Source organism: Xiphias gladius, chromosome 18 (genome assembly GCF_016859285.1).
Source record: "Xiphias gladius isolate SHS-SW01 ecotype Sanya breed wild chromosome 18, ASM1685928v1, whole genome shotgun sequence".
NCBI classification, from domain to species: Eukaryota; Metazoa; Chordata; class Actinopteri; order Istiophoriformes; family Xiphiidae; genus Xiphias; species Xiphias gladius.
Genome location: NC_053417.1, coordinates 29,227,475 through 29,252,215, shown reverse-complemented (window position 1 = coordinate 29,252,215; position 24,741 = coordinate 29,227,475). Strand labels below are relative to the sequence as shown.

The window sequence follows — 24,741 nt, the reverse complement described above, 5'->3', positions numbered from 1 at the left end:
TTTAAATGTTTTAATTTCTTTAACATTTGTTATATCTTCCCTCTTTCCTCCCTCTCTTCCTTCATTCCTTCTCTCCTCTTCTGTTCATCATCTGCTACATCTTTTCCTTCTTTCCTTCCTTCCTTCTCCCTCTATCTCTCTTCTCTCCTTCACCTTCCCCTTACCTCCTCGTCTCCCTCTCTCTCTCTCCCCCTCTCCCTCTCCCTCTCTCTCTCTCTCTCTCCTGACCCTAATTGCTGCAGCTGTTCTGTCTGGCCGAGCGAGCCTCGGATAAACAGATAAAAAAAGAGCGAGAGGCAGAGTGAAGGAAGAGAGAACTATACCTCTCATCAATCATTTCCTCTCAACGTCTGAGAGCATCCCCCATCCTGCCCTTCCTCCTCCCATCCTCCCATCCTCATTCTTCCATCTTCCCATCCTCCTCTTCCTCATCCTCCCATCCTCATCCCATCCTCTTCTTCTTCCTCTCATGCTCTCATCCTCACGCTCCAATTGTTCTCCTCCTCCTCATTCTCCCATCCTTTGCTCGTCTTCCTCTCGTCCTTCTCCTTTCCCTCTCTTCTCTCTCTTTTCAACTGTCTTTCCTCTCATCCTCTCCTCATCATCCCTTTTCCTTTATTTCCTCTTTTCTAGTTTTCTCCCGTCTTCATCCCTAATTTTCTCTCCTCCTTTCCTTTGTTAGCTCTATCTGTCCATTTTCCTCTTTTTCCTCTTTTCCTTTCCTCACTCCTTCCTTCTCTTCTCATCTTCAAACCTTCTCTTGAACTGTTCAGTTTGTTCTTTCTCCTCCTTTCCTGTTTTTGTCTCCTTCTCTCCCCCCTCCCTCCTTCATTCGTTTTTCTTCTCGCACACCTCTGCTTTCCCCGTCTTCTTCTTCTCTTTTTTGAGACTCCATCACTCCTTTTCTCTCCTCCTTTTTTCTGTCTCTTCTCTCCTTGCTTCTGCTTTCTCCCTTTCCCCTTTTTCTTTCTCACCCTCTTTTCCTTTCCTCCTCATCATTCCTTCTCTTGAACATCGCTTTGTTCTTTCTTCTCCTCATTTTAATCAGTTCCTTCCTTCTTGTCCTCTCTTTTTGACCTTCAATTTTCTCTCTCCTCCTCTAGTCTTCTCCTTTTTTATTTCACCCTCCTTTCCCTCCCTTTTCTTTATGCCCTCCACACATTTTTCCTCTCCTCTCTTCTTTCTTTCCTTTCTTATATCTCATCTTATCCGCAGTTTATCATTTTTTCCTTCCCTTCTTCCTCCCTTCTCTCATCTTTCTTTAGTCCCTCCTTTCCTCTCGCTCCTCCTGCCTACTCCCCCTTATGTCTCCCTTCTTTCCCTTACTCCTCCCGTCTCCTCCCCCCTGTTCTTCTTCTTCATGTGAGACTTTCTGAAACATTTAAAACACATCATGTGATATTTAAACACACACAGATGAACTGTTTCTGTCACGACTGTGTGTGTGTGTGTGTGTGTGTGTGTGTGTGTGTGTGTGTGTGTGTGTGTGTGTGTGTGTGTGTGAAGTAAAAATAAACACAGAAATGTGGATTATGCAAAATGAACAAATAAAACACATTAGAGACGCTCTGAAACAACGTGAGCTTCCTCCCAGCGACAAATAGAGACGAGTTAATAACTAAGAAAGAGAGAGAGAGAGAGGGAAGGAGGGGGGAGGCGATACAAAGGAGAAAGCGTGGGAGATGTAAATACAGGAGAAAACGAGGGGGCAGATAACAGGAATAACGAGGTGTAGAAACAGAGAAAACGGAGAGAGAGAGATCCTGACTTACAGTGGAAAGACAGAAGAGAGAGAGAGAGAGATGCAGAAAACAAAACAAGCTGATTTTATTCTCATCTGGACGAGTCTAACGCTCCCTGAGGCCAGAAGAAACAGAGTGTCACATACAAACAGTCGAACAAAGTCAACACACAGAGTTTTACAATTTCTTTGGTCAGTTTTCTCAACAGTGTTTCAGTATTCACAACTTTTAATGTAAAATGCTAGAAAATAATGTAATGAATCCAAAGGAGGTGATGCAGAACGCACCAGGTTTTTCAGAGCGTCACATGGACTGGCGGACTGACTCCGTCGTTTCAGCCAGTGTCCCCAAACAACATCCGTTAACGGTCACGTGAGAGCGCCACCGACAGGCTGCGCCAATTATGACTCCGGCCCCTCCGCAGCACAGGAGGGAGGCCGGGGATGCTGGTGATGGGGGGAGGGCAGGCTGAGGCCTCAAATTGAATGACCTGCTTCTCGCCATTAATGAACTGAATGCAATGACATAATGTAAAATAACAATGCAGTAATAAACAACAAACAATATTTTAACATCAGTTAATATCAGTCAATCAGTTCTATTTTTTTAACTCCAAATATCCTACAGCCGTGGACAGACGATGCGACAACGGGCCCCTGGACATAGACGCCCAGGAGCATTTCGTCATTGATGAGCAGTCACGCAGCCTCAGCGTTCACCTGGTTAAACCTATTAAAGGAGGTCAGATGTTTACAACAGCGTTGCACTGATTTACTGAACTGTATTTCTGATAATAAGCGTTTGAACCTGTGCTGACAGGAGGTGGCAGGTGACTACGTTTTTCCCTTTGTCGCTCAGAAGTTTGTGTTTAAAGGTAAAAATGTAGTTCTTTGTTCTAAAGGACAGTTTTTCAAGCTCAAGTTCCTTCATAACACAACTCGTTTTGGTATTGTGTGATCCTGTAAAGGTGACTTAATGTGGACTGATGGATCAGATGTCTCACCAGCGGAAACATGCTTCATACATATGATAACCAGAGAGACAGTGATGGTATTTCAGCGGGCTGTGTGTGTGTGTGTGTGTGTGTGTGTGTGTAGGGCTTTTTAAACATTAATGTGGGGTTTAACTCCTTGTAGCCAGAAATAGAAAAGAGGAGGGAAGAAGACAAAGAGGAAGCGATGAAAAGAAAACCAAAGTCAAGAATACTTGAACGAAAGATGAGAAGCGGAAGGAAATCCAACTGTAATGAGGGTGAAGTAAAAGCCCTTATTGGTTTTGGTTTAATATATATGGATATATAATATGTTCTCATCTTTACTTTACCTTCTGTGTTTCACTGCGAATTATCTTACCTCTAAAAACATTTTTAAAAATCTGAGACAAATTCTTCTGTGGTCGAACCTGTGATGAGGACTGAAGTGGACATCGCTTGTGCAAGAGGCCACAGGTGAGAAACCGGCCTCCATCCTGCTGTAGGAGCTAATAATGCTGCTTATGGGCTGCCTCCTTCTGTTTGTGGGAAACTGTGCCCTGCAACTTTAACTAGAGTAGTTACTGTGTACGTTTCATGCACAATGATCAGGACCTGCCAGCAGTAGTAGTAAAATATGAGTGTAAAAGTAAACTGTTACAAGTTCAAACTTCCTGCGGCGGAGATTTCATGAATTTACATTGGTAGACTTACAGAAATATTAGAAGCAAAATATACTTAAATTTACAGTACTCGTAATGCAGAAGAATGACCCCATTTCCGAACGTTATACTGTTATATCCTTTATATTATTGGATTATTTGTCACAGTCCGCCCCTCTGTTCCCCTCGGACCCTGTCTCCAGCCTCTGTTCCTCCCCGCTTCTCCCCAGACCAGCCCTCCTCTTAGTCACCCTCCGAGCTCTCCTCACCTGAAACACCTGACACCAGGGAAATATTGACAAAGTGCAGTGTTTTTAGCTGTCACACTAATTGCACTTGATATAGCGTAAGCAGCCATTTATGGAGTTTATCGGCAAACAATTAGTTAATTTGCCAGTTGGTATTTTAGTATTTATATATGCTTTGAAGAGTTGTGGCTAACATTTCATATTGTTTCCAACAGTAACTTTGAATGTGTGAATGTGGCATTAGTGTATAGTTGTTCTGAGCCTACACACCAAAAATAAATTGTGTTCATGCTTTATATTAAATCAAGTTTCAAGTTAGTCAGTTGACTGTTTGTTCTTCTGTGCTCCATTTTAAGTTGAATGTACAGTTGGACCAGTCTGACCCTGTACACACGCTGTCAGCATTGTGTGTGTGTGTGTGTGTGTGTGTGTGTGTGTTATTTTGGGAATGATGGCGCTTTCAGAGTTTTATTTTCAGAGTGTCTGGAGTCTAATATTAGCCCTGCACGGTTTCCTGCTCACCTGTAAGATTGATTCTCAGTTTATATTTATATTCCAGGTTTGATTCACTCTGTGGATCAGAGGAATTAATTCAGATTCACTCCATTGTCCTCCTGTGTCACAGGGATGATTCTGGGTCAGAACAAAGTTTCATAGACGTGGTCTATGTTTCTCAGCTGAAGAGGGTTTCTTTTTTTTATCCAGGTGATGCCCTGAGTCACAAGCCCTGACTTTTTTGGCAGCAGGACTGCTGACATGCACCGGGGTTGTGGTCAGGACTTCCTCAAGTCCATTATCATCTCTTAGGTTTTCTTCTCACCCAGCTGTTGTATTTGCACCACTCTTACCTCCTGTCTGTATGCTGACTCGTACGTGATACGAACAATTAGTGCAGTGTCATCAGCGTACGTGATGATGTGGCTTGTTTTTGGCAACCATGGGCCAGCAGTCTGCTGAGCAAAGATACCTGAGGAACAACTGTGTTCAGTTTGAAGGTACATTGAAGGAAATCTTGTTGCTAACCCTGATCGACTGGGATCAAAAAGTCCACAAATTCAGGAACACAATAGAGTGTTTCTTTCGTGTCATTGCTCGTCTCTCTCTCTCCTTTTATTTACGGTCATCTCTCTGCTCTTAAGTATACAATAAATGCAACAAATCAATGAGCAGCCTGATGTAAGAGTCTGTATTGCACATATGACAAGACAACAGCAACAATCTCCTGTATCAGCGTCACACAGTTTGTTGATCCATCCACCCTGAACTCCTCCATAAGAGGCTTTGTACCTCGATAACAACATCAGGCTACTTCCTCTTTTCTACAAGGGGAGCTAATCAAATGGCCACAAGAGGGTGGATTCAGAGTAAATACCTTTGCTCTTTGAGACCTACCTGCTTGATCCTGGTCATAGATGTGTGTTACCTTGTTTTATATGGAGGATGGTAATTGCAGAAAGGTCAGTATATTAGGCCACTTCTGAAACGTTTCGGTATCATGTGTATCATGTGTTTAGCTGCGGAGTTGTTAGAAAGATAGTCTTAATTTTTTCGAACATATGTGGTACAAATGTTCTTTAGAAAAAGGTGCCTATTTGAAAGTGTAGTATTTTACAATTGTCATATAATTTACAATTGTTGTATAGTGAGAGTCTGACCAATACTTGGGTGGGTCTATTTTTATCAGCCAATTTAAGCAAATTGCAGATAAATTGGTGTCAGCTTTCATATCAGTGATAAGTAACGAGAAATGAAAGGTTCGGAAATCCATTTAGATGTTCAAGCTCTTTTATTACCAGTTTTGCTGTAGCGTAGTTCGTCCAACAGCGCGCGCTGCGACTCCTCTGTTGGCGCCACACTGATCCCTGAACGCGTCACAGCTCAGCTGATCGCTGCAGAGCTGATCGGAGCTTAATCTTGAGACAGTTCTACCTAAAATGAACAACGGCCCGATCATTTCCTCCCTTGTCAGTGAAGCGCCAACAGACGGAGGCTTGTCAGTGGAAGGCTGCTAATGAGCTGTTAACAGGTAGCATCATACTCGTCAATACATTTCCCTGCATTGGAAACACACGTCTGATTTTCAGTGAAAGTGTTACAGCAGCAGTTTAAAGCTGAGACACGGTGCCTTTTCAGAACAAACACTTACCCCCTGAGCTGATGTCTGACCGTCACATTTCACAAGAGCTGGATAGACTTGGTGACATTTGAGAGATTATTAAACCAGTGGAAAATTAACGTCTGCACACTGAGACGTGTAAACAACTACCTGTAAAGGATCCTTATCAGAAATCTTTGTTTATATGTTCCTGTTAAAAAAAACGAATAACGGCCAACGTATTGTTATTATATTTTTTTTAAACCCTCAAATATCAAAATTGGCATCAGTTGGGCTCTAATACGTATATTACCACTTACTGCTACATCCCACAACAAAGCCACACCAGTATCATGGCTAAAAACGTACCTCTGTCTTTTGGACTGGAAATTGAACATGTCCAGTAAAAGGGACAGATGGATATACCAACATCACCTGGAGAGGCCTCACCTTAACGTTTACAGCGAGGGTTACAGTGAGACAAACCTCAGTCTCACTGGGGTGGAACTCTGAAACATGTTTCCAGTAAGTTCACTGTAATTAGATCAGACTGTGATGTCAAAGATCCATTTGTAAGCAGAGGAATTTTTGCTCCTGAACTGGCCCATGGAGGGTTTTTAACGTGACGTCACAGCCTTCATCACTCAGTCCTGAGTCTGATGAGCTGTCGTCTGAGTGTTTGAACCTGAAAGACTGTTTGTCTCTGCAGCTTTAAATAACAACTGAAACACTCTGATGCTGAAATAGACTCAGTGTGACTCCAACATTCCTTTTCTTTCTATTTACTTTCTCATTGTAACTCATTCACTTCTAGTGTCTTTTTGTGTAATTTAGGGTCCTCTTCTTTGTCAAGCCCTCCCTCCTTTTCCTTTCAATTAATTTCGAAGCCCTTCAGTTTAATTCAAGTTTGTTTGATTAAAGGCCGTTGGCTGAAAACTCCCTCTCTGACTGGTTTTAGGAAAAAGTTCACCTGATGGCTACATACACAATATCTTGCTAACTGAAGCTAGAGCTAACGGGTCCTCACGATCCATGCAGAAGACACGGAAATAAACAGACAACATGTTTCTTGTATTACAGTGTAGAGCTAGTCAGTCATTATTATTTTTATTATTATAGAAAAACTTACAGTACTTGGACAAACAACAAGAGGTTAGTTTTATGCTTTATTGTCGATAATCTCAAACAAGAAGACTAATCCGTGAGTTTGGCCAATGTATCTCAGGTACAGAGGCTGCTAACGTTAGCCTGAACGCTGCTAGAGTGTCCTGCAGGACTGACTCCCACACAGCCAGATGTTCCAGTGCAGATGTTCCAGTGTCAGTGACGGTCAGTTCCCCGAGGATGAGTGTGGTGAGAGGCAGGTGGTCAGGCGCGGTCGCTCCCCTGGTTCCCTGTGCCTCTGCTGCCTCACCTGGGCGAGCGGAGTCAGGCAGCTGCTTTAGTTTTGGTTGGTCCTTTTACCATCAGTGATGTGGAACCCGAAACACTTCCACACACCGCTTCTCAGTGTCACGATAATCTGATCAGCACGGCTTTGCTCAATACTGTCCTCCTCCATTTTTATTGATTAGCTTAGTTTACTGATAGATCAATAGGGCGGCAACAGGTCAGGCTGACAGTGAATTTTAAGAGCGCCCTCTGCTGGGACACAAGGCGGGCTACTTCAAACACTCTGGTGTCTTCTCATCTCGGAGTTTCGGATGAAAGGTGACGGCCCTAATGGCAACATTAGCAGCTTGAGCAAACACACTTTTTAGTCCAATCCTTTCACTTGTGGTCTTGTGGTTTTGGTTTTGTAAAGACTAAAAAAGACCCGACCCTCCAAACTCTCTGACTACAGCTCCATGTCCACGGCTTCAACAGGTGGAGAAAGAGAGACACGGACACAAACACACACCCGCTGTGACCAGTTATGATATGATTGGAGGGTTTAGACGGCGTTCATTTGAAAATGTGAGCCTCTTTTGCTGATGTGCTTACAAGCCTTCCTGACGTGAGCAGCCATTCTAATCACGTATTCAATAAACATTATTAACTCAGATTTAGTCTCCGCTCCCTAGAAGAGTCATTTTTGACTTTTGACCCCTTAAAGGTGAACTCTGTCAATTTCCCACCTCAGCGTGTGTTTCCAGGTGTTGGGGAGTACGACTGCAGATGCTGTTAAGTCGTATAAAACCTTTAGTGTCTCCGGAGGGAGCTGAGTGAAGTCCGATAAATGTCCCCAGGTGATGTCACCTGAGTCCGTTTGGGTGGGGTCTGAAGACTACAAGTCTGAAAAGTAAAGAGATCTGGGGGTGTGGAGTGAGAGGGAAGTGAGCTCACCAGACCTCTGTAGCCCCCCCCCCCCATCTCAGCTAAAGGCTACAGGCTCCAGGATACATCAACCGCTACTAGAATAACTCCTGAGAATCTCTGACCAAACAGTTGGCAGCGAACTTGCATTTTGGGTAATGTAGGCAAAAAGTTTTAACAAGGAAATGAGGATGTGTTGAATAAGGAGACGATATCTGATTCCGCCGCATCGATTTTGATCCTTTTTTTGTTTTTTTTGTTTGGCTGTCTGACAGTGTTGTGGGAGTGCAACGCCAAGTTGCTGGAGAGCTCTGTCTACGTGTAATCCATCATCACTGGTTGAGCGACTTCTTCTGAGAATGTTTCATTTAAATGCATTTTGTGGACCATAAGAGAGAAAATTATTCATTTATTCATAAGAGAAGAAAGTAAGACATGGAAAAAAAGTTAAAAAACAATAGTGCTGTGTTGCAGAATTATGTTTTTACTGCTTTTCTATCCCGTTTATCATCCAACTCCCTCTCAGATTTATCTGGCGAGCACGGGGGTCTAGTGTTTGTCCCTGTATTTAAAGATCTGTCGGTCAGTCTGGTTGTGACAGCAGCTTCCAGCCTTGTGTTGTAATTGTGGACATGGATGGTGCCGCTCTTTGGTCATGTCGGTCTTGAATCTTTGATCTGAACTTTCCTTTAGAAACACGATGACGTGTCAGAAATAAGAGGGAGAAAGGACAAGATTGAAGAGGAGGAAAGGAAGAAAAGGAATGAGTCCGTGGAAGAGAAAGAAGACAGAGAAGCAGGATTTCAGTTTGCTTCAGGCCAAATCTCCTTCACCAGAGGAGGGGAAAACATGGAACAACCATCCCTCCTCCTGCAACTTTCATCACCCCTCCATCAATTAAACATGGCCGTGGGTTACACTGGAGGAGGAGAGGAGAGAGGAGGGTAAAGAAAAGGGGAATCAGAGGACAGAACGAGAGCAGAGGAAAAGGGGTGAGGGACGGGAGAGGATTTAGGAAAAGGAGGAGGGGCGGAAAAGGTGAGAGGAGGGGAGGAGGAGGAGGAGGAGAGCGGCAGGCTTTTAGCAGCCTGCTGTAACCCAGAATAGAAGTATTCAAAGAGGAAAACAAACTGAGCTGATGATCAAACCCGTGAGGTCGATACTAGTGTCCTTGTGAAGAACAATCCCAATCCAAACAGTCTGGCGGCAGAGAGGAGGATTACATTTCCCCTGATGTCACTTCAAAATATTCCACACTGGAGGAGCCTGTTCCAGGTTTTTTCCATTATATTCAATGAAAAGATACCACGTCTAGACTTTGGGAAAGCCCCCTGTTCTTTCTATCTCTGACGGTGGGACGTTCAGATGGATAAATCTCACGTCTGTGTGTTCAGTACTGAGCTGGAGTCGAACATGGTTAGCTTCGCTCTGTCCAAAGTTCACATATGCACCCACCAACATCTCGACAGCTCACTGATGAATGTGTTGTATCTCAGTTCTTTAGTCTGTGACAAGTTAAACCCACAGCTCCTGAGGGAAACATCTGGCTCTCCAGCTGCTAAATGCTCGGCTACGTTCACCAGCTGCTCTCTGACTGGATCTGTCTGCTGTTTGCTGCTGAGACGGAGGCTTTATCGGAAAACACCTGCACCTGGCAGGAAATGTGCCACAAAACCAAAACAAGGAGCTAAAAGAGGCTAAAAAGCTGCATGAAGCTGCAAAGTTGGTTTTCTCCTTAGATTCGTCACTGTGAACAAAACCCCTTCCCATTATGGAGTCATTTGATCAGTTGTGGATATAAAGATACTCATCATTGGAGATTTCAGGGCTAATGTGAGGTTCTGTGAAAAACTGACAAGAACACATACAAACTCATCTGCATGTGGCACAGGTGGCACCTGCAGCAGGGAATGACATCTGTGACTGTTTCCATGAGTGTGTGTGTGTGTGTCTGTGTGGTCTCTCTTCTAAAAGAGATCTTGAACTCAGTGGCACTTCTGAATAAATAAAGTTAAAGCGGTCCGAAGATTTTGACCCTGCAGTTTCTCCTGCTCGATCCTGGTCTCTGTGACTCTGTAAAACACCGTGGACGCAGTTCAGATCCTTCCTCTCTCTGATCGGAGGGATCACCCTGCAGTTGAATTGTCCTTCCTGCTCTCCTCTCTAAGCTAATTACCATTGGCTGTCTGTCCCTCTATTAGATTGTGATTGGCATGCTCCCCGATTAAAGGTGGGAGATAAGGATCGGTCTGTGCGTAAGACTGGCTGACTTGGCACTAATGGATTCCTATCTGCTCCAATCGGGAAGCGGCGGGGGAGCGTCTCTCCATTTGTTTGTCCGTGTGTCGTGTTTTTCTGCTTGCAGACGAATTTGGAAAGTGATGTTTTAAGTAGCGAGTTGTGTCTCTGCCTCGTTGTCTCCGTGGCTCACTCCTGTTTCTCTTTATTTTTCTTTACCTCTGTTTTCCTCCCTCAGTTCGTCTCTGTCTGTCTGTTTCTTGGTATCGTAGCTCAGTGCTGGATGACATAATCCTGACCATGAAATATTTAATGTACTGAGAGAGCAGCTCAGAATAACCGGGCTGACCCGGGCCTCCCGAGAGTTTCCCATTTTGAAAAACCTTTATTTATTATGATGGTTGACTCCAGCTCTGGGTCCAGCTGCGGGCCTCATCTGGGGACCTCGGGTCTGCGAGCTGATGGGAGGGAAGAGCGTAGGGTCCCCATTCGTGAGCTGTTTCACTTCCATTTCTCACACAGAAGTATGAAATCAAAGGGGCTGCTACTTTCACGGTTAGTTTAACCGCTTTTGGCTCAGACTTACAGGGTAACAGCAACTTCTGTGTAAAAAAAAAAACTGCTATTAAATGAGATTAAAATCCAAGAAAGCCACTCAGAGGGAAATGCTCAGGTATTAACTTAATGTCAGCGGTGGAGAAAGTACTCAGAGCCTTTACTTAATTAAAGTACCAGTACAACAGTCTGAAAATACTCCATTACAAGTAAAACTGCTGCTTGAAAAATCCTACTTAAGTACAGAAGCGTTGTCACCAAAATGTACTTAAAGTATCAAAGTGAAAGAAAAATGTCCCTTGACTGGCATTTTAGAATAAATCATTGATCCTGAGTCACGGAGGCTTCAGCAGCGTCTTACTGCTGGAGCTGCTCCAGGTGGAGCTGCTTTTAGCTACGTCATGGACGGGGAGAGAGTTCAGTCCACTGGGTCCCAGCCTGGTGGGTTCGGGCCCCTCCAGAGGGTCACCAGGTGAACCTGAGGGGTCGTCAGACGATTCATGTCACGGACACCTTTCTGTCTCACCGATCTGGATTCAGTTTTTGGATTTTTCTCTTGTCTTTGATTGTGATTTATTTATTTATCCGTTTATTTGGGAAATTTTGGATCATTTGAACAGATGAGATTGTGAGACGTTTCGAGGGGAAATGTCTCTTGCATGTGACAAGGGGGCCTGAGTAGACCAGGCTTTTTGTAGGCCCTAAAGACAAGACTAAAACCACTGGTTTAACCTTCAGCAGTGTGGGGTGTTTTATAAGCTGCTCATATGTTGTTGTTTTTTAAATCTTCATGTGAAACCAGTAGTTGCAGTGGCTACATAAATGTAGTGGAGTCAAAAGTACAAAATGTCGACTAACATGTAGGTGAAGGTGACGTATAAAGTGGCAGTAAATGGAAATAACCAAGCAAATTAGAAGTAAATTGTATTTCTACTTGTTCTTAAGTAAAGTGAACTTTCCACCACCGCTTAATGCTAATATTAAACATTAGTCAGCTAATGTGCTGTTAAAGACGAGCTCGTTGTATTTGGTGATGAAGTAACCGTTACCCGAGTTAAAAATACTGAAACAACTGCTTTTTCATTTCCATCTGCAGAGGGAGGTTGAGTTTAGACACACACTTAATCCACTGGAATCAAACACTGACACTAACGATGGAAGAGAGGTTTATTTTTCTCAGTTCGATTCCAGAGGAGATGTCACGTTAAAGTCTTTTTCGCAGGGCTAGCAGAAACGTTAGCTTCTCCTACAGGCTAACATCACCTGCAGCTCCACATCAAGCAGGTTGTCTTTTTTCGTTTCTTTCGCACCGAACACACACGACAAGAAAGAATATCCAGTTTTCCACCTGACAAACACACATGACGGTAACACTAAAAGCCTCGAGAAGAGAAATGCCACCGTTTTCAAATCTGGTGTAAGTGAAGTTAAGCACATGGCTGCAGTCAGTTTGTTGCTATGGTTACAGGTATAAAAGGTAAAAAAGGACATGATTGTGCCACTCAACAGAAAACCCATCGGCCAATCACGGCACAGGGCCACAAAATGTCTGTGGTGTCGTTTATTATTTTATTACAAACTCACTCGTTTCCCTCTGCTCCTCGTTTTTCCTTCTCATCTTCACCTCCTCCTCATCTCTTCCCCCTCACCTTCACCCTCCACTTGTTTTTTCTTCCTCTCCTCTTCCTCCACTTTTACCCCCAGTCCTCTTCTTCTTCTCGTGCACCTTCACCCCCCCTTGTCTGCCCTCCCCCTCCCATCCTCCACGTCTAAATGACACAGACATGAACAGAGAACACGCTCTGACACCTGAATTCGTGCAGCAACTCCCTGTGTTTATTGCTTCTGTTGCAGCGCTTCTGATCAGTCGAAGTGAGGAACGCAAACATCCAGCGAGTCTTGACCCCAGTCCGTTAAGGACGAATGTCCGTGAATCCGTTCAGAAAGGATTTTTCTTCTTTTTCAGATGCTCTTTAACATTTGAATTTGTCTGGGGATCATCGGGATGAGGGTTTGGTTTTCTCCCACAAGTGATCCAGCTGGTCGTCTTCGCTGCAATTGAACGATGGTTAAAGCACAAACAGCGTCTGCTAGTTTCTTCTGTGGTGCAGTTTCACAAAATGTTAACAAATATGGGCCAAAAAAAAAACCACATGAAAATGTAGATTGTTTTAAAGCTGACGTTTAGACATTCGGTGAGGTTCATCTTCAGTAACTTGGGCAGAAGATCCTCTGTTTTCACCGGACTTGGACTTGACACAGGACCTCAGCTGGTCTGGAATCCCGGCTACGGCCCTGGATACGTCCAGTGACGCCAAATACACTTGTTTCTTGCATATTTACAGACCTTAGATTTATACACCTCTGCCTCTATCCTTCTCTCCTCCTCTACTTTCTCTTACTTTGTCCCTCCTGACCTCTCTGTGTTCTTCCCTCCTTCTCCTCTTTCCTGTCTCCGTCCTTCCTCTCATCTCTCCTCCTCCCTCCTTCCCCCTCCTCTCCTCCTTCATCTCTCTCCTCTGGCTTCGTGTCAAGCTTCCACTCAATGTGTTGTCCTCCTCTCTCCTCTCCTGCTGCAGCACGGGGACTTGGCTCCGGCAGCCGCAGATAATGACCCCAGAGGAAGAGGGGGGCGAGGGGGAGAAACGGGAGATGGGGAGGGAGATAGAGGAGAGAGCAGAAAGGGCACGAGAGAGGAAGGAAATAAAGGAAATGAATGGAGAGAGAAGAGAGGGAGAGAAAGAATACAAACTTTCTCCTCCCTGTATCTCTCTCTACTAACTAGATACAAGCCCTCTAATGCTGCCATCCATTATTTACCATTAGCAGCTCCAGACAAACACACACACACACACACACACACGCAGTCTCAGCTAGCTTAATCATCTCCGAACTGAACAGCTTGGTTTTACTGACCTCTGCAGGTTGAACATCTGTTGCAGGGCTGAGTGGGTATCACGTTCTCACGGTTCTATAACTGTGGCTGACATGACCATGGTCAACAGTTACACCACAATATGCTTTCCTGAAGCTGGAAGAGAATTTATTGATCCGCCACGGGGACGTCAACGTGTCACAGAGGATAAATGATGCACACGAACACATTTACACTGTAGTATAGCCTACAGCCAGTGAGTGTTTTGATCCAAATGCTAACGTCAGCATGCTAACATGCTCGCAATGACAACGCCAGCATGCTGACGTTTACCAGGTACAATGTTTACCATGTTCACCATCTCACCAACCAGTAAACCTGGTGCGTTCAACAAAAAGTTACCCCAACCACCAAGTTCCTCTTACAGCTGATGGGAACGTCATCAGTGCTGCAGGTATTTGGTCTTAAACCAAAGTACTGGACAAATTAAAACCTTGACTTGACGATGGCGCTGGAGGAAAAGTCAGAGGATCACCAGAGTCATTCCAGTTCATCCTGAGGGGACCACGAACGCCTGAAACACATTTCATCAGAGTCCATCCACAAGTTGTGGAGTCGTTTCTCTCAAAACCACAAATGTCAACTTGCTTGTGTCACTACAGGAAAAATCAGATGATCCCTGAAGTCAGTAGGATTCATCCTCTGTGGACCACGAATATCTGTAGAAAATTGCAGTGCAATGAATCCAGTAGTTGTCGAGATATTTCAGTCCGGACCAAAGTAAAGTCAGAGAGACAGACTGACATTGCCGTAAAAAAACCACATTGTATTATACACATCATAAGCAATTACATAATATTAAGCATGAAAAACAAAAATGACAGGAACTATTTACACCATATGTAAATAGTAAGTACAAAATGTCCCCAGACAAGAACGTTCATACTGGACATTTATGCAAAAAGATTACATTCAGTGATGTTTACTTTAATGTTTAATGTACGATTTACTTCACAGAAATGTAAAGAAATATAAGCAGTGAATGCACAGAGAATATATACAATAACTTCTGAACAATCAACCAACAGTAACCATCAGGTTTCACCAGATGTGGTGGGCAGTGCCATATAAACCTGACTAATGTAGTACAGGTGTTTTCCAGTACCGACGCCAGGCACTTTGTGCAGGAAATCAACGAGCTGAGGGACCGGATCAAAAGTGCATGAGCAGTTTTTCTGATGCTTTGGAATTTGAGCTGAATCAGTGTCAAACTGGAAATGAATCATGGTGAATCAGCTTTGAATCACAGTGTATGGGGATCACGGACCACGTTTCTAGCTTGTCTGAGAGATACACACCCCGACTGAATATACTGCACATCATACTGCTTTATCTCTTCGTGTGTGTGTGTGTGTGTGTGTGTGTGTGTGTGTGTGTGTGTGTGTGTGTGTGTGTGTGCGTGTGTGTGTGCGTGTGTGTGTGATTGCAGTAACAGTCTCCAGGTCAGTGAATAAGATAAATCAATGAAGACTTTTTTTTGTCTGAAAGAGTTAAATATAAACTGGCTTCAATGAAACTCTGTGTCCGAACACACACTTTGTATTATGCATGTATAATGTGTGTTTGTATACACATACAATATATATACAGTGTGTTTGTGTGTGTGTTTGTGCGTGTGGGGGGGGGGGTTATATCAATAGGTTGAACACTATGCTTTATGGGTGTGTGTGTGTGTGTGTGATGTGTGTGAGAATGCCTGCAGGGCATTCTGGGTAGAGTGACTGCTTGAACTCTTGACCTTTCTCTTCTTCTACCTTTATTTTTACGCAGACTAACACAGTTTTACAGGGAGAAGACGTTGAATCCAACCGAGCATGTTCGGAAACCTCAGTTAAAATATCAATCTGGTGTTATTCTGCATTTTCTTGTCTTGTCATCAAATCCCATGTGCAGATCCAAACTGACGGTGTGTTAGTCCGTCTCGCAACACTTCCTGTCTGTGGCTCTCAGCTCCGAGCCCATTGGTTCCTACTGAGGATGTAAATCTTTAAAACAGCTCACAAATATATAGTTTCATAATTTTATCAAACAGGAGGAAATGGTGCGGTTGTTGGGGACTATTTAAAGCGGCGGATTAGCTGTGTGACATCTGTCATTCAGACTGGACTTTGTTCCAAGACAAATCAACCTCATCGCAGTTTACATCCAGTCAACACACACACACACACACACACACACACAGACACACAAAGCAGCAGCAGAAGCAGCAGCAGCAGCATGAAAGCTAATTTAAAGTCCATTAAAGGTGCATTGCGTGTAATGCTTGGCTGTAGACTGAAGGCTGCTGCAGATTTACTGCCGCTCTCTGATAATAAAAACACACACACGCTTTACGGCTGCAAGAGAGAGAGAAAAAGTGTTTGTGTACTGAAAGTGGTAAAAGCTAAATGTGTCCAGGGTTAATGGAGGTCCAGGGTTATAAATGGATGGGTCTTTCAGGTCGCTGTTGTACTTGATTACATGATGTTTTGCAGGTGTTGCTGTTTTTGTTTCCACCCTCCCTGCGTCTAGTATTCATATAGGCTTGTTTATCATTAAACATTGACTTACATGCTAACGTAAGCTAAAGAACACATTCAAAGTGTCCGTCACAGTTTCAAAACTCCCACAGCAAATTTGGAATTTTTGCGTCTTTCTTGCTTAAAGGCTAAAACACATTTTAAGAAATACAACGCTGTGTTTTGTTTAGCTCAGCTTGAGTGTTATCAGCCAACCATATTTCATAGTTATAATAAAATCTAAACTTCGACACTGATCCTCCTCCAGGAGATTTGGGAGAGACATACTGCAGCTTTGACTGAGCTAAGCTAGCAGTTTTCCCCCTGCTCCCAGTCCGTGTGCTAAGCTAGGCTAACCAGTGTGGCCCTATCCCTGCACTGAACGCACCGAGGTGAAACTGATATCCGTCTTCTCATCTGCAGAAGACAGGAGAGGTTCACTAAACGCAGGAATGTGGGACTGAGGCGCTGAACGTCCACGGTCACAGCTCCCAGTAGCTGACCCAAGATGGCTGATTTCAGAGGTCACGGCTACTGATGCCAGTGGAGAGCTGGTGGAGAGCCGGGAGGCCACCAGATGGTTCAGTGTGAAACAGGCGGGTTGTCGTTGTTAAAAGTTTGGTTTTCCAGATGCTGAAACAGCTGTGTCGGGAACAAGCTTTTACCTCCTCTTTTAATCTGGTGTCAGGTCACGGTGATTCTGTCTGATGTAGGTTAGACTGTGTGGTCTGCAGGGAACTGAGCTATTACAGCATCAGTTAACTGACAGGGACACACACACACACACACACACATGCAGGAGGTGGACAAAGTAACCTTATGCAGCACAGCAGGACAATACTGCAGTAAATACATTACAACCGTTAGGACGTCTTTAATGTTCAGTGTTTGGACTCTGTGGTCATTTTAGACAGTGGTGGAAGAAGTACTCAGATTTCTCTCTTAAGTAATAGTAACAATACCACAAGGTCAAAGTACTCTATTACAACCAAAGTCCTGCTTTCAAGATTTTACTAAAGTCTTAACATCATTAAAGTGCTCAAATTAAAAGTACTTCTTATGCAGAACAGCCCTGTTAAGCTATTGGTGATATGACTGGGTTGCAATTATCGGTGCATTAATGTGCACACCACTTAATGATGCAGCTGGTAGAAGTGGGGCCAACTTGAATTACTTTGTTGATTGTATTTTGTGTTATTAATCTGAATCTGCAACGTAACCAGCAACTAAAGTTACCAAATAAATGTAGTGGAGTAAAACGTGTGTGGTGGAGTACAGGTACAAAGCATCAGAAAAAGGAAACACTCAAGCAGAGTACAAGTAGCTCAAAACTGTGCTGTAGTACAGCACTTGAGTAAATGTACTTAGTTACTTTCCACCACTTGTGTTAGAAATGTGTGGTTTTTCATACAACTGCATGGATCATCCCGGTTTGAAGGCAGGTAAGTTAATGGGTTTACACTCACATAGTCTATAGTGTCTGTTCCTTGAACAGTTATCGTTTGCTGTATTTATTGGAGAAGCGTAGGAATGTCTCGCCCGTCACGTTTGTTACTGCTGTTTTTCTCGGTTAACTGTTTTTGACACATTTAATTTTGTGGTTCAGAAATGTTATTTTCTCATATTTTGTGCCCCACAGCTACGTTCTCAAATTTTGCTCTTTTTCCAAACTTTGACGAGAAATTTGGAGCCTGGATCAGGTCATGAATAACTGAGAGGAGTTTGGAGGGAACTACCAGGAGTAAATTAGTGTTGGCGTTTGATAGCATTTACTGAATAGACATTTTAGTTTTGGATCTGCTCATCAGATTCAGATCCCTTCAAATCAGCTATGAAATACGATTATGTTTCATTTTCAACATTTTCAATTAGTAAGAGAAGTTAGGAAACTAAAAACCTGACCTAAGAAATGTTTTTGATGAACTGTAGCAACCGCAATGAAAACTGGTTTGACTGACAGCTGGTAACAGCTGCATTCTTCAGGTGCTGTTACCTGATGATTGCAGCAGCAGCTGTGTGGGCTGTTTCCTCTATCTCCAGGTCCATAAACTGCAGGCTAACGGGGCCGATGTTCCAGCTGCACTGAGCTGAACAGCTGGCAGATGCTCCACTCGGCTGACTGCCCATCACAGCTGCATTCATTCACATTTACATCCACATTTATATTCTGAGCGGTAGGAGTTAGGAAGTTCACGGTCTTGTCCTTCGTCCAGTTTTGGGTCATTCCCCTCAACTGTTACGTTGCGTTCATTTCAATGTGGAAAGTTCTGAAAATGGAGCCTCTGAGTCGGCTGCTGTTGGTGATATATTCTCACACAATGAGCCCAGAGGACAAACAATAACCAAACACAAACTGTGACGATGTAATAGATGATGCTAAATTAAAATGAAGTTTTAGCTGCTAAACGAATCAATGAGCTGACCTGAACCGAACTGTGTCACCTCCTGAACCGGACTGATCTGGACCGAACCTTTTTAGCTGCTAAACTAAACGTTAGCTAACCTGAACACAATTGTTTGAACCATTCATGTATCAATCATGTGAAAATGTCATGTCCATCATGTTTGTTACTGCTATATTATCTTGTTCTGTCGACAGGACACGACCTAACACTTCACCCTTGCAGTAAAAGTACATCAGCAGAGCTGTGTCCAACGTTTAGCTCATTTTTCAAACTCGGATCATTGTTTTTGGAGCCTGAAAAGCATCTTGAAATAATAGCAGTAAAATCTGAGGGAACATGTGTCAGGATCAAGATTTAGGCTCAGTTCATTTTCAGGGGGGATTCAGTTAATGACCCAGCACAGATTCATCCTGGCTGTTTGGCCTCAGTCTGACGTCGCCATCAATTCTTCTCAGCGCTTTTTGCCAACAGTTACAGATGACTCTATTCCTCCCGGCCCCGTCTGTGATCTTCATTGATCCGCTCCCCGCTGAGGACGCCGGAGGTCCAGTAAAACTGAACTGAGCACCATCATCACTCAGAAGCTGAATCTGAGTTTCTACAGATCGCAACGAGTTGACGTTCGTCAAATTACTGTCAACGATGCCCTGTCTCAGGCGTTAGGGTCAGTTAGCACTAAATCTAAGGCGACAGTTGAGTTCCGAAGCCCCTCAGTGGTGGTTTCGTACGTTTTAGCCCATTAACTACAAATCATGTGTAGCCTACATCATTTTTACCTTTCACACAAATCGGACGGCCACCGCTCGGTCAGCGTTTCATTTCAGCTTCATTTCAGTTCGTCGGCTCGCAGAGAGGAACCTTACTGCAGAGAGGTAAAGCATCACAGTCAGTGTGAGGTCATTGTTTCATCATCAGTGAGCTGGAAAGCCTTTCCACCGGTCTTGAGAGACCCGAATGCTCCCGAAACCAAATCAGGTTCGGGTTCCAAATCGAGATACTAGAGTGTATGTAAATGTACACGCTGATGAGTTCTGTCGCACGAACATTAAAAACCCAGAACACAAACGACAAACACTGATGTTGTAAGAATGACAGTGCCGATAATGAATGCGGACATTTGTTGCATTGGACAGGTTACTGCTTAACAGCTGACCCTCCAACCTTGTACTGGGGCGTTTTCTTGAATGTACTCTGGTGATTTGTCAGAAAAATGTGTCCTAAGCCGAGCTAAACACGTACAAGGCAGTGAACCACAGGGTTTCCCAAATGCTCGTACGAGAGAGAGGTACCAAAACGATCAACCGCCGTTAATTTGAGCTGCCGGTTTGTATTCAAAGACGCTGTGGTGTTTCTCCAACCTTTATCGTTTCTGGTGTTTTGTTGAGGTTCAGTGCCTTGCTCAAGAGCACTCAGAATTACATTTAGGATGCTCAGGTTTCTGTGATTCTAATCCTGTATTCGGAGTAAAAATGTAAATATAAAGAGCAAGTGAGGTTATTGAGGATTCAGATCACACGTAAAAACCAAATCCTTTAGCGCAAAATAATCCCCAACAATTAAAGGAATGCCCTTGAATGTAATGCATAATGTTTATGAATGCATTTAACTTTGAAATGAGAATTTTCACTTTTTGAAGATAAAAACTAGACAATCAGCTCTTAACAGCAGGCTTCAAACGACAGAGGAGATTCAGCATAAAGCACGAGGACGCAAGGCGACAACGCGCGGCTTTGAAATTAGCTTCCAAGTTTAAAAAAAAAAGGGAATTACCTCCAGATATGAGCATTAACGCAGCAGACGGGGTCACGGCCTTATTTTCTGAAGGACCGAGACGTAATCCACTGCAGCAGGTACACGAGCACAGAGCTGCAGTTCATTACCTGGATATCTGATTTACTGTACAGTCTGAGCTGATTTGCACGTTGGAATGTAAAGAGTTTAATTCCATCGTGAGACAGATTCATTTGAGCAATAAATCAGATTATGACGAGGAAAACAATTCATACGGGGATCATTATTTTTAAAGTAAAAATAATAAAGTGGTTTAATGAGTGAGCGGCCTCCAGCCAGCAGTCTCCGTGACGGAGGACCACTGGAGAACTGTATGTACGTCTGTATCTTCAAAAGCCGACGGCAACCACGCTTCCTGATCATTTCTATAGGCTCACAGCGTAATTACAGTCTAATTGAATTTTCCTTGGTGATTGGTTTGATTGTAATTTCCAAAAAGAGGAAGTTTATATCTCATTCATTTTTCTGCACTCTGCGGTGATAGCGCCCCCTATATCAGTGTTCTCCGCGGAGCGTGAACTTCTTGTACAGACTGGTGAGGGTTAAATGTCCGTCCACAGGTCATGTGTAGCCCATGGTGAGAGCCGTTAATCTCACCAGATCAAAAGTGCTTAATCACCGGGGAGTTTCAGGCTTTCCTGTCAGGCTCAGATGAGCGCTGGCTCAGTCGTGGGACAGTTCTGGAGCCGTTCTGTTCGCTGAGATCCAAAACTGACTCTTCTTTGAAAGAAAAGCTCACAGAAAAAGTGAAGTGAAACTTAAAACGCACGTTCAAAAAACATAAATAAAGCATCGCGGGGAGACAGAGGCAGAAAGTTGGCTTGGCAACGTTGCTGTTCAGGTCCGTACAGTGAAATGTGGAGCGGTGCAGCTGTGAAGTGTTTTTTCCTCAGTGTGTCTGAGCAGAGCCACACGAACCTTCCTGGCCTCCCGCCCAGCGCCTCTCTAATCTCCTCCTCCTCCTCCTCTTCCTCGGCTCACTTCCTGTGATTTATGGCTCTGTACAATAAAAGGTGAAGGCCAAGTGAGGCAACAACCAGCAACCTGTGTGTGTGTGTTTGTGTGTTAGCAGCAGCTTTATAGTGGGGAGACTATCTATCCATCTGTCTATTTAACTGTCTCTCTATCTCTCTATCTGTCCATCCATCTATTTATCTGTCTGTCTCTCTATTTCTCTATCTATCTAACTGTCTTGTCACCAACTGAAGGAAACAAATAAGACCCAGTGGTGGAAGAACTACTCAGATTCTATTACTTAAGTAAAAGTAGCGATACTAGAGTCCAGAAATACTCCATCGGCCAATCGACTCATATTAAGCCAAGAGTCAACGGCAACGCTCGATGTGCACTCCTGTCAGAAACCGCAAAGCTTCGGATGCTGCCACCGTGCGGCCGATTGCAGGGTGAGATTACAGGTCGAGTTGTGCAGAACTTGTTGGGTAAATTCAGGAATATCACTCAGTTCAACCTAAGACTTTGGGTCAATTCTGGATGAGTTCAGCAGCTGTGGTGCAGTTTCTTTCCTGCTGATGAAGCGCTCTGTTTGTGGTCCGTAGTCTTGGCTGATAACGTGACTGCACCGTCTCCCCGCAGGTACGGCGACATGGTTCCCAACACCATCGCGGGGAAGATCTTTGGTTCGATCTGCTCGCTCAGCGGAGTGCTGGTGATCGCCCTGCCGGTCCCCGTCATCGTCTCCAACTTCAGCCGAATCTACCACCAGAACCAGAGAGCGGACAAGATGAGAGCACAGCAGGTCTGACGGGTTTATAAGTATGTGCGACTACGAGGTGCAATCCGCGACACGTGGCTCTATGGGGACATGTAGCGGCAGCCATAGGAACCTCTAGGTGGCTTAAATATCACAACACAAATACATCAATTCACTTGACATGAACACACAAAAACATTGCAATTTTCCATTTACTATACAATTCTGTCAAGACGTCAATAAAATTACCCAATGACAAGCTCCTGTTGAGTTACGGCTGAATTTGACTCCCTCTGCCCAGCAACGCTTTCCCGCTCCTCCTGGGTGGAGCTGTCCTTCTAGTTCAGTACTCAACCTGACGAATTCTCATAATTTCTTATTTCCTAACAAACTCCATGTCAGTATTTCACTTTAAAATGGTCGAGCTGGCCTCCGTCCGTTTGAAACAAGCTAGTCCATACGATGTGTCAGCCAGTCATTCATTCGAACCGCTTCAGAGTTCATTTGTTATTCATAATGGTTTGTTCATGATGAGACAAAGGGGCTCGAATCTCAAATATCCTCTTATTGTCCGTACACAAGACCACAGAACACGCTGCTGTCAGGATTTAGTATAGGAATCCCAACACTTTATATTAGTCTTACTTGGATATCATCTTTCTTTTTTCTGTAGTTTCTAGACGTGTGGTTGTATTTGATATAATTTACCTTGTCAGCAGCTTAACATGTTATGAGATAACAAGTGGTGGCAGCAACAGTTCCTACCTCAAGAGAACTCAATCACACTCACGCCATCCTCGGGTCCAAATACCAGCAACGACAGCATTAAGCTGTAAAGTTATGGCTTAACTCTATATTGCAACTGGTGAGTACGGTGCAACCTGAACCTACGCATACAGTCGCTGATGCAGCAATCTGCTGGTTATTTTCTCCAGTTAGGTGGTAAAATGTTACTGAATGCACCTTTGAAGATGCAAAATCTGAGAACATCTAGACTCGAGCTTTGCAGTTCACTTGAGAGGCTGAGAGGTGTCGAGTTTGAGGAGAGACAGCAGATGAAGTCTTGTACCTTAATGCTCCCATACACTGCCGGTGTGAGTGTGTGTGTGTGTGTGAGATGTGCTGATGGAGCTGATGGAGCTGACGGAGCTGACGGCGCTGTTTTACTGTGCGTTTCTGTCCAACAGAAAGTGCGTTTGGCTCGGATCCGCATGGCAAAGAAAGGAACAGCCAACGCCTTCCTCCAGTACAAAGAAGACAGAGCGATTGGGGTGAGACGCGCACACACACACACACACACACACACACACACACACACACACACACACACACACACACACTCTGACATTCGATAGATTCTCACTATTAATCAGGGTGGAGAGAAAGAGAGGGGAAGTCGTGGATAGAGATGAACGGGGGAATATCAGGTGCAGATTCGGTCCCAGTAACTGCAAATGACATCTGTACAGTTTGGTCACATTCTTTGGAAAAAAAATTCTCTCCCACACGTTGAAAAGGTCACCTGACCCCACCGCTTCCTATCTCAAGATGCCCGTCAAAATAAAAGCCACAGACAAGTCCTTCTTCTGCAGAGGCAGTAGAGCCCAAACTATTCCTAAGGTAAATTATAGATATATAAACACAATCAGCATTGTAACCTGTAGTTTTATCCAACTTTATCATATCATGTAGTAAGATACATCTGTTGTCACTCTTCAGCAGTGAATCTCTGATTATTATTTTTCTCAGTATAACATTATGGTGACTGTCAGTCTGTGCGTCCTGTCCAGAGGCTCTCCAGATAACGGGGGTGCTACAGCAACAGCTGAAAGCTGAACCGAATAGTCAGAATATTGATAACACACTCACACCAGGATCAACACACCCGGCTCAGCAGTGTGTGCCAGCGTGAACGAGAAAACACACACCACTGTTTCGGTCAGTACTGCTCACTTGGGCCTTTACAGTTGCAGTGGAGACACAGGCCTGTGTGCTTTGAATTGTGTCGATTGTGTGAACATTACATTTTAAAAATCCTTTTGAATCTTCTGGCTGTAGCTTCGGACAGGACCTGGTCTCCGTCACCACCCTCAGTGGTGTCTTCAGTATACAGGCTTATCCTACCTACCGTGAACACACCGAACTGGGACACTCTGAGAATAAACTGGATGTTAATGTGCAGGTGAACCCACATGTGAACACCACTGAAGAACTGAGGAACCTTTTTTTTGTCACCTTATAGCTTCATCACGACTCAGAGTCTTTCCGTGTGTTTTTTTTTTTTTTTTCCCGTTAGAGGATGAAAAATTCACCGGGTTTAAATGTTTTATCAGTAAAATGGGTTTTAAGCTTCAGGTAGAATATGGGTGGATCACACACACACACACACACATACAGATATTGTTGAGTCTTAATCCCTCTTCAGCACCGAGCAAGAAAGAGGGATGACTGTTGGATTTATACAGTGCATAATGAGGACGGAGAGGAAGAGGAGGAGGTTGAGGTGTGGAAGGAAATGGAGAGAGTAGAGCAGTAGAGGGGAAAGCAGGAGGTGTAAAATAATAGGATGAAGAAAAGGAGGGAAGCAATGATCGGT

General features: G+C 44.0%; 1 protein-coding gene across 1 annotated transcript in view; it reads left to right on the top strand.

The window, feature by feature from the left end:
• The window catches only part of kcnd1 (potassium voltage-gated channel, Shal-related subfamily, member 1), a 59,754-nt gene that overhangs the window by 29,170 nt on the left and 5,843 nt on the right, over nucleotides 1-24,741 (top strand). Inside the window, exons 4-5 of the mRNA XM_040153316.1 lie at nucleotides 22,028-22,190; nucleotides 23,333-23,416. Of these exons, the coding sequence (XP_040009250.1) occupies nucleotides 22,028-22,190; nucleotides 23,333-23,416 (247 nt within the window). The remainder of the gene's footprint in view (nucleotides 1-22,027; nucleotides 22,191-23,332; nucleotides 23,417-24,741) is intronic.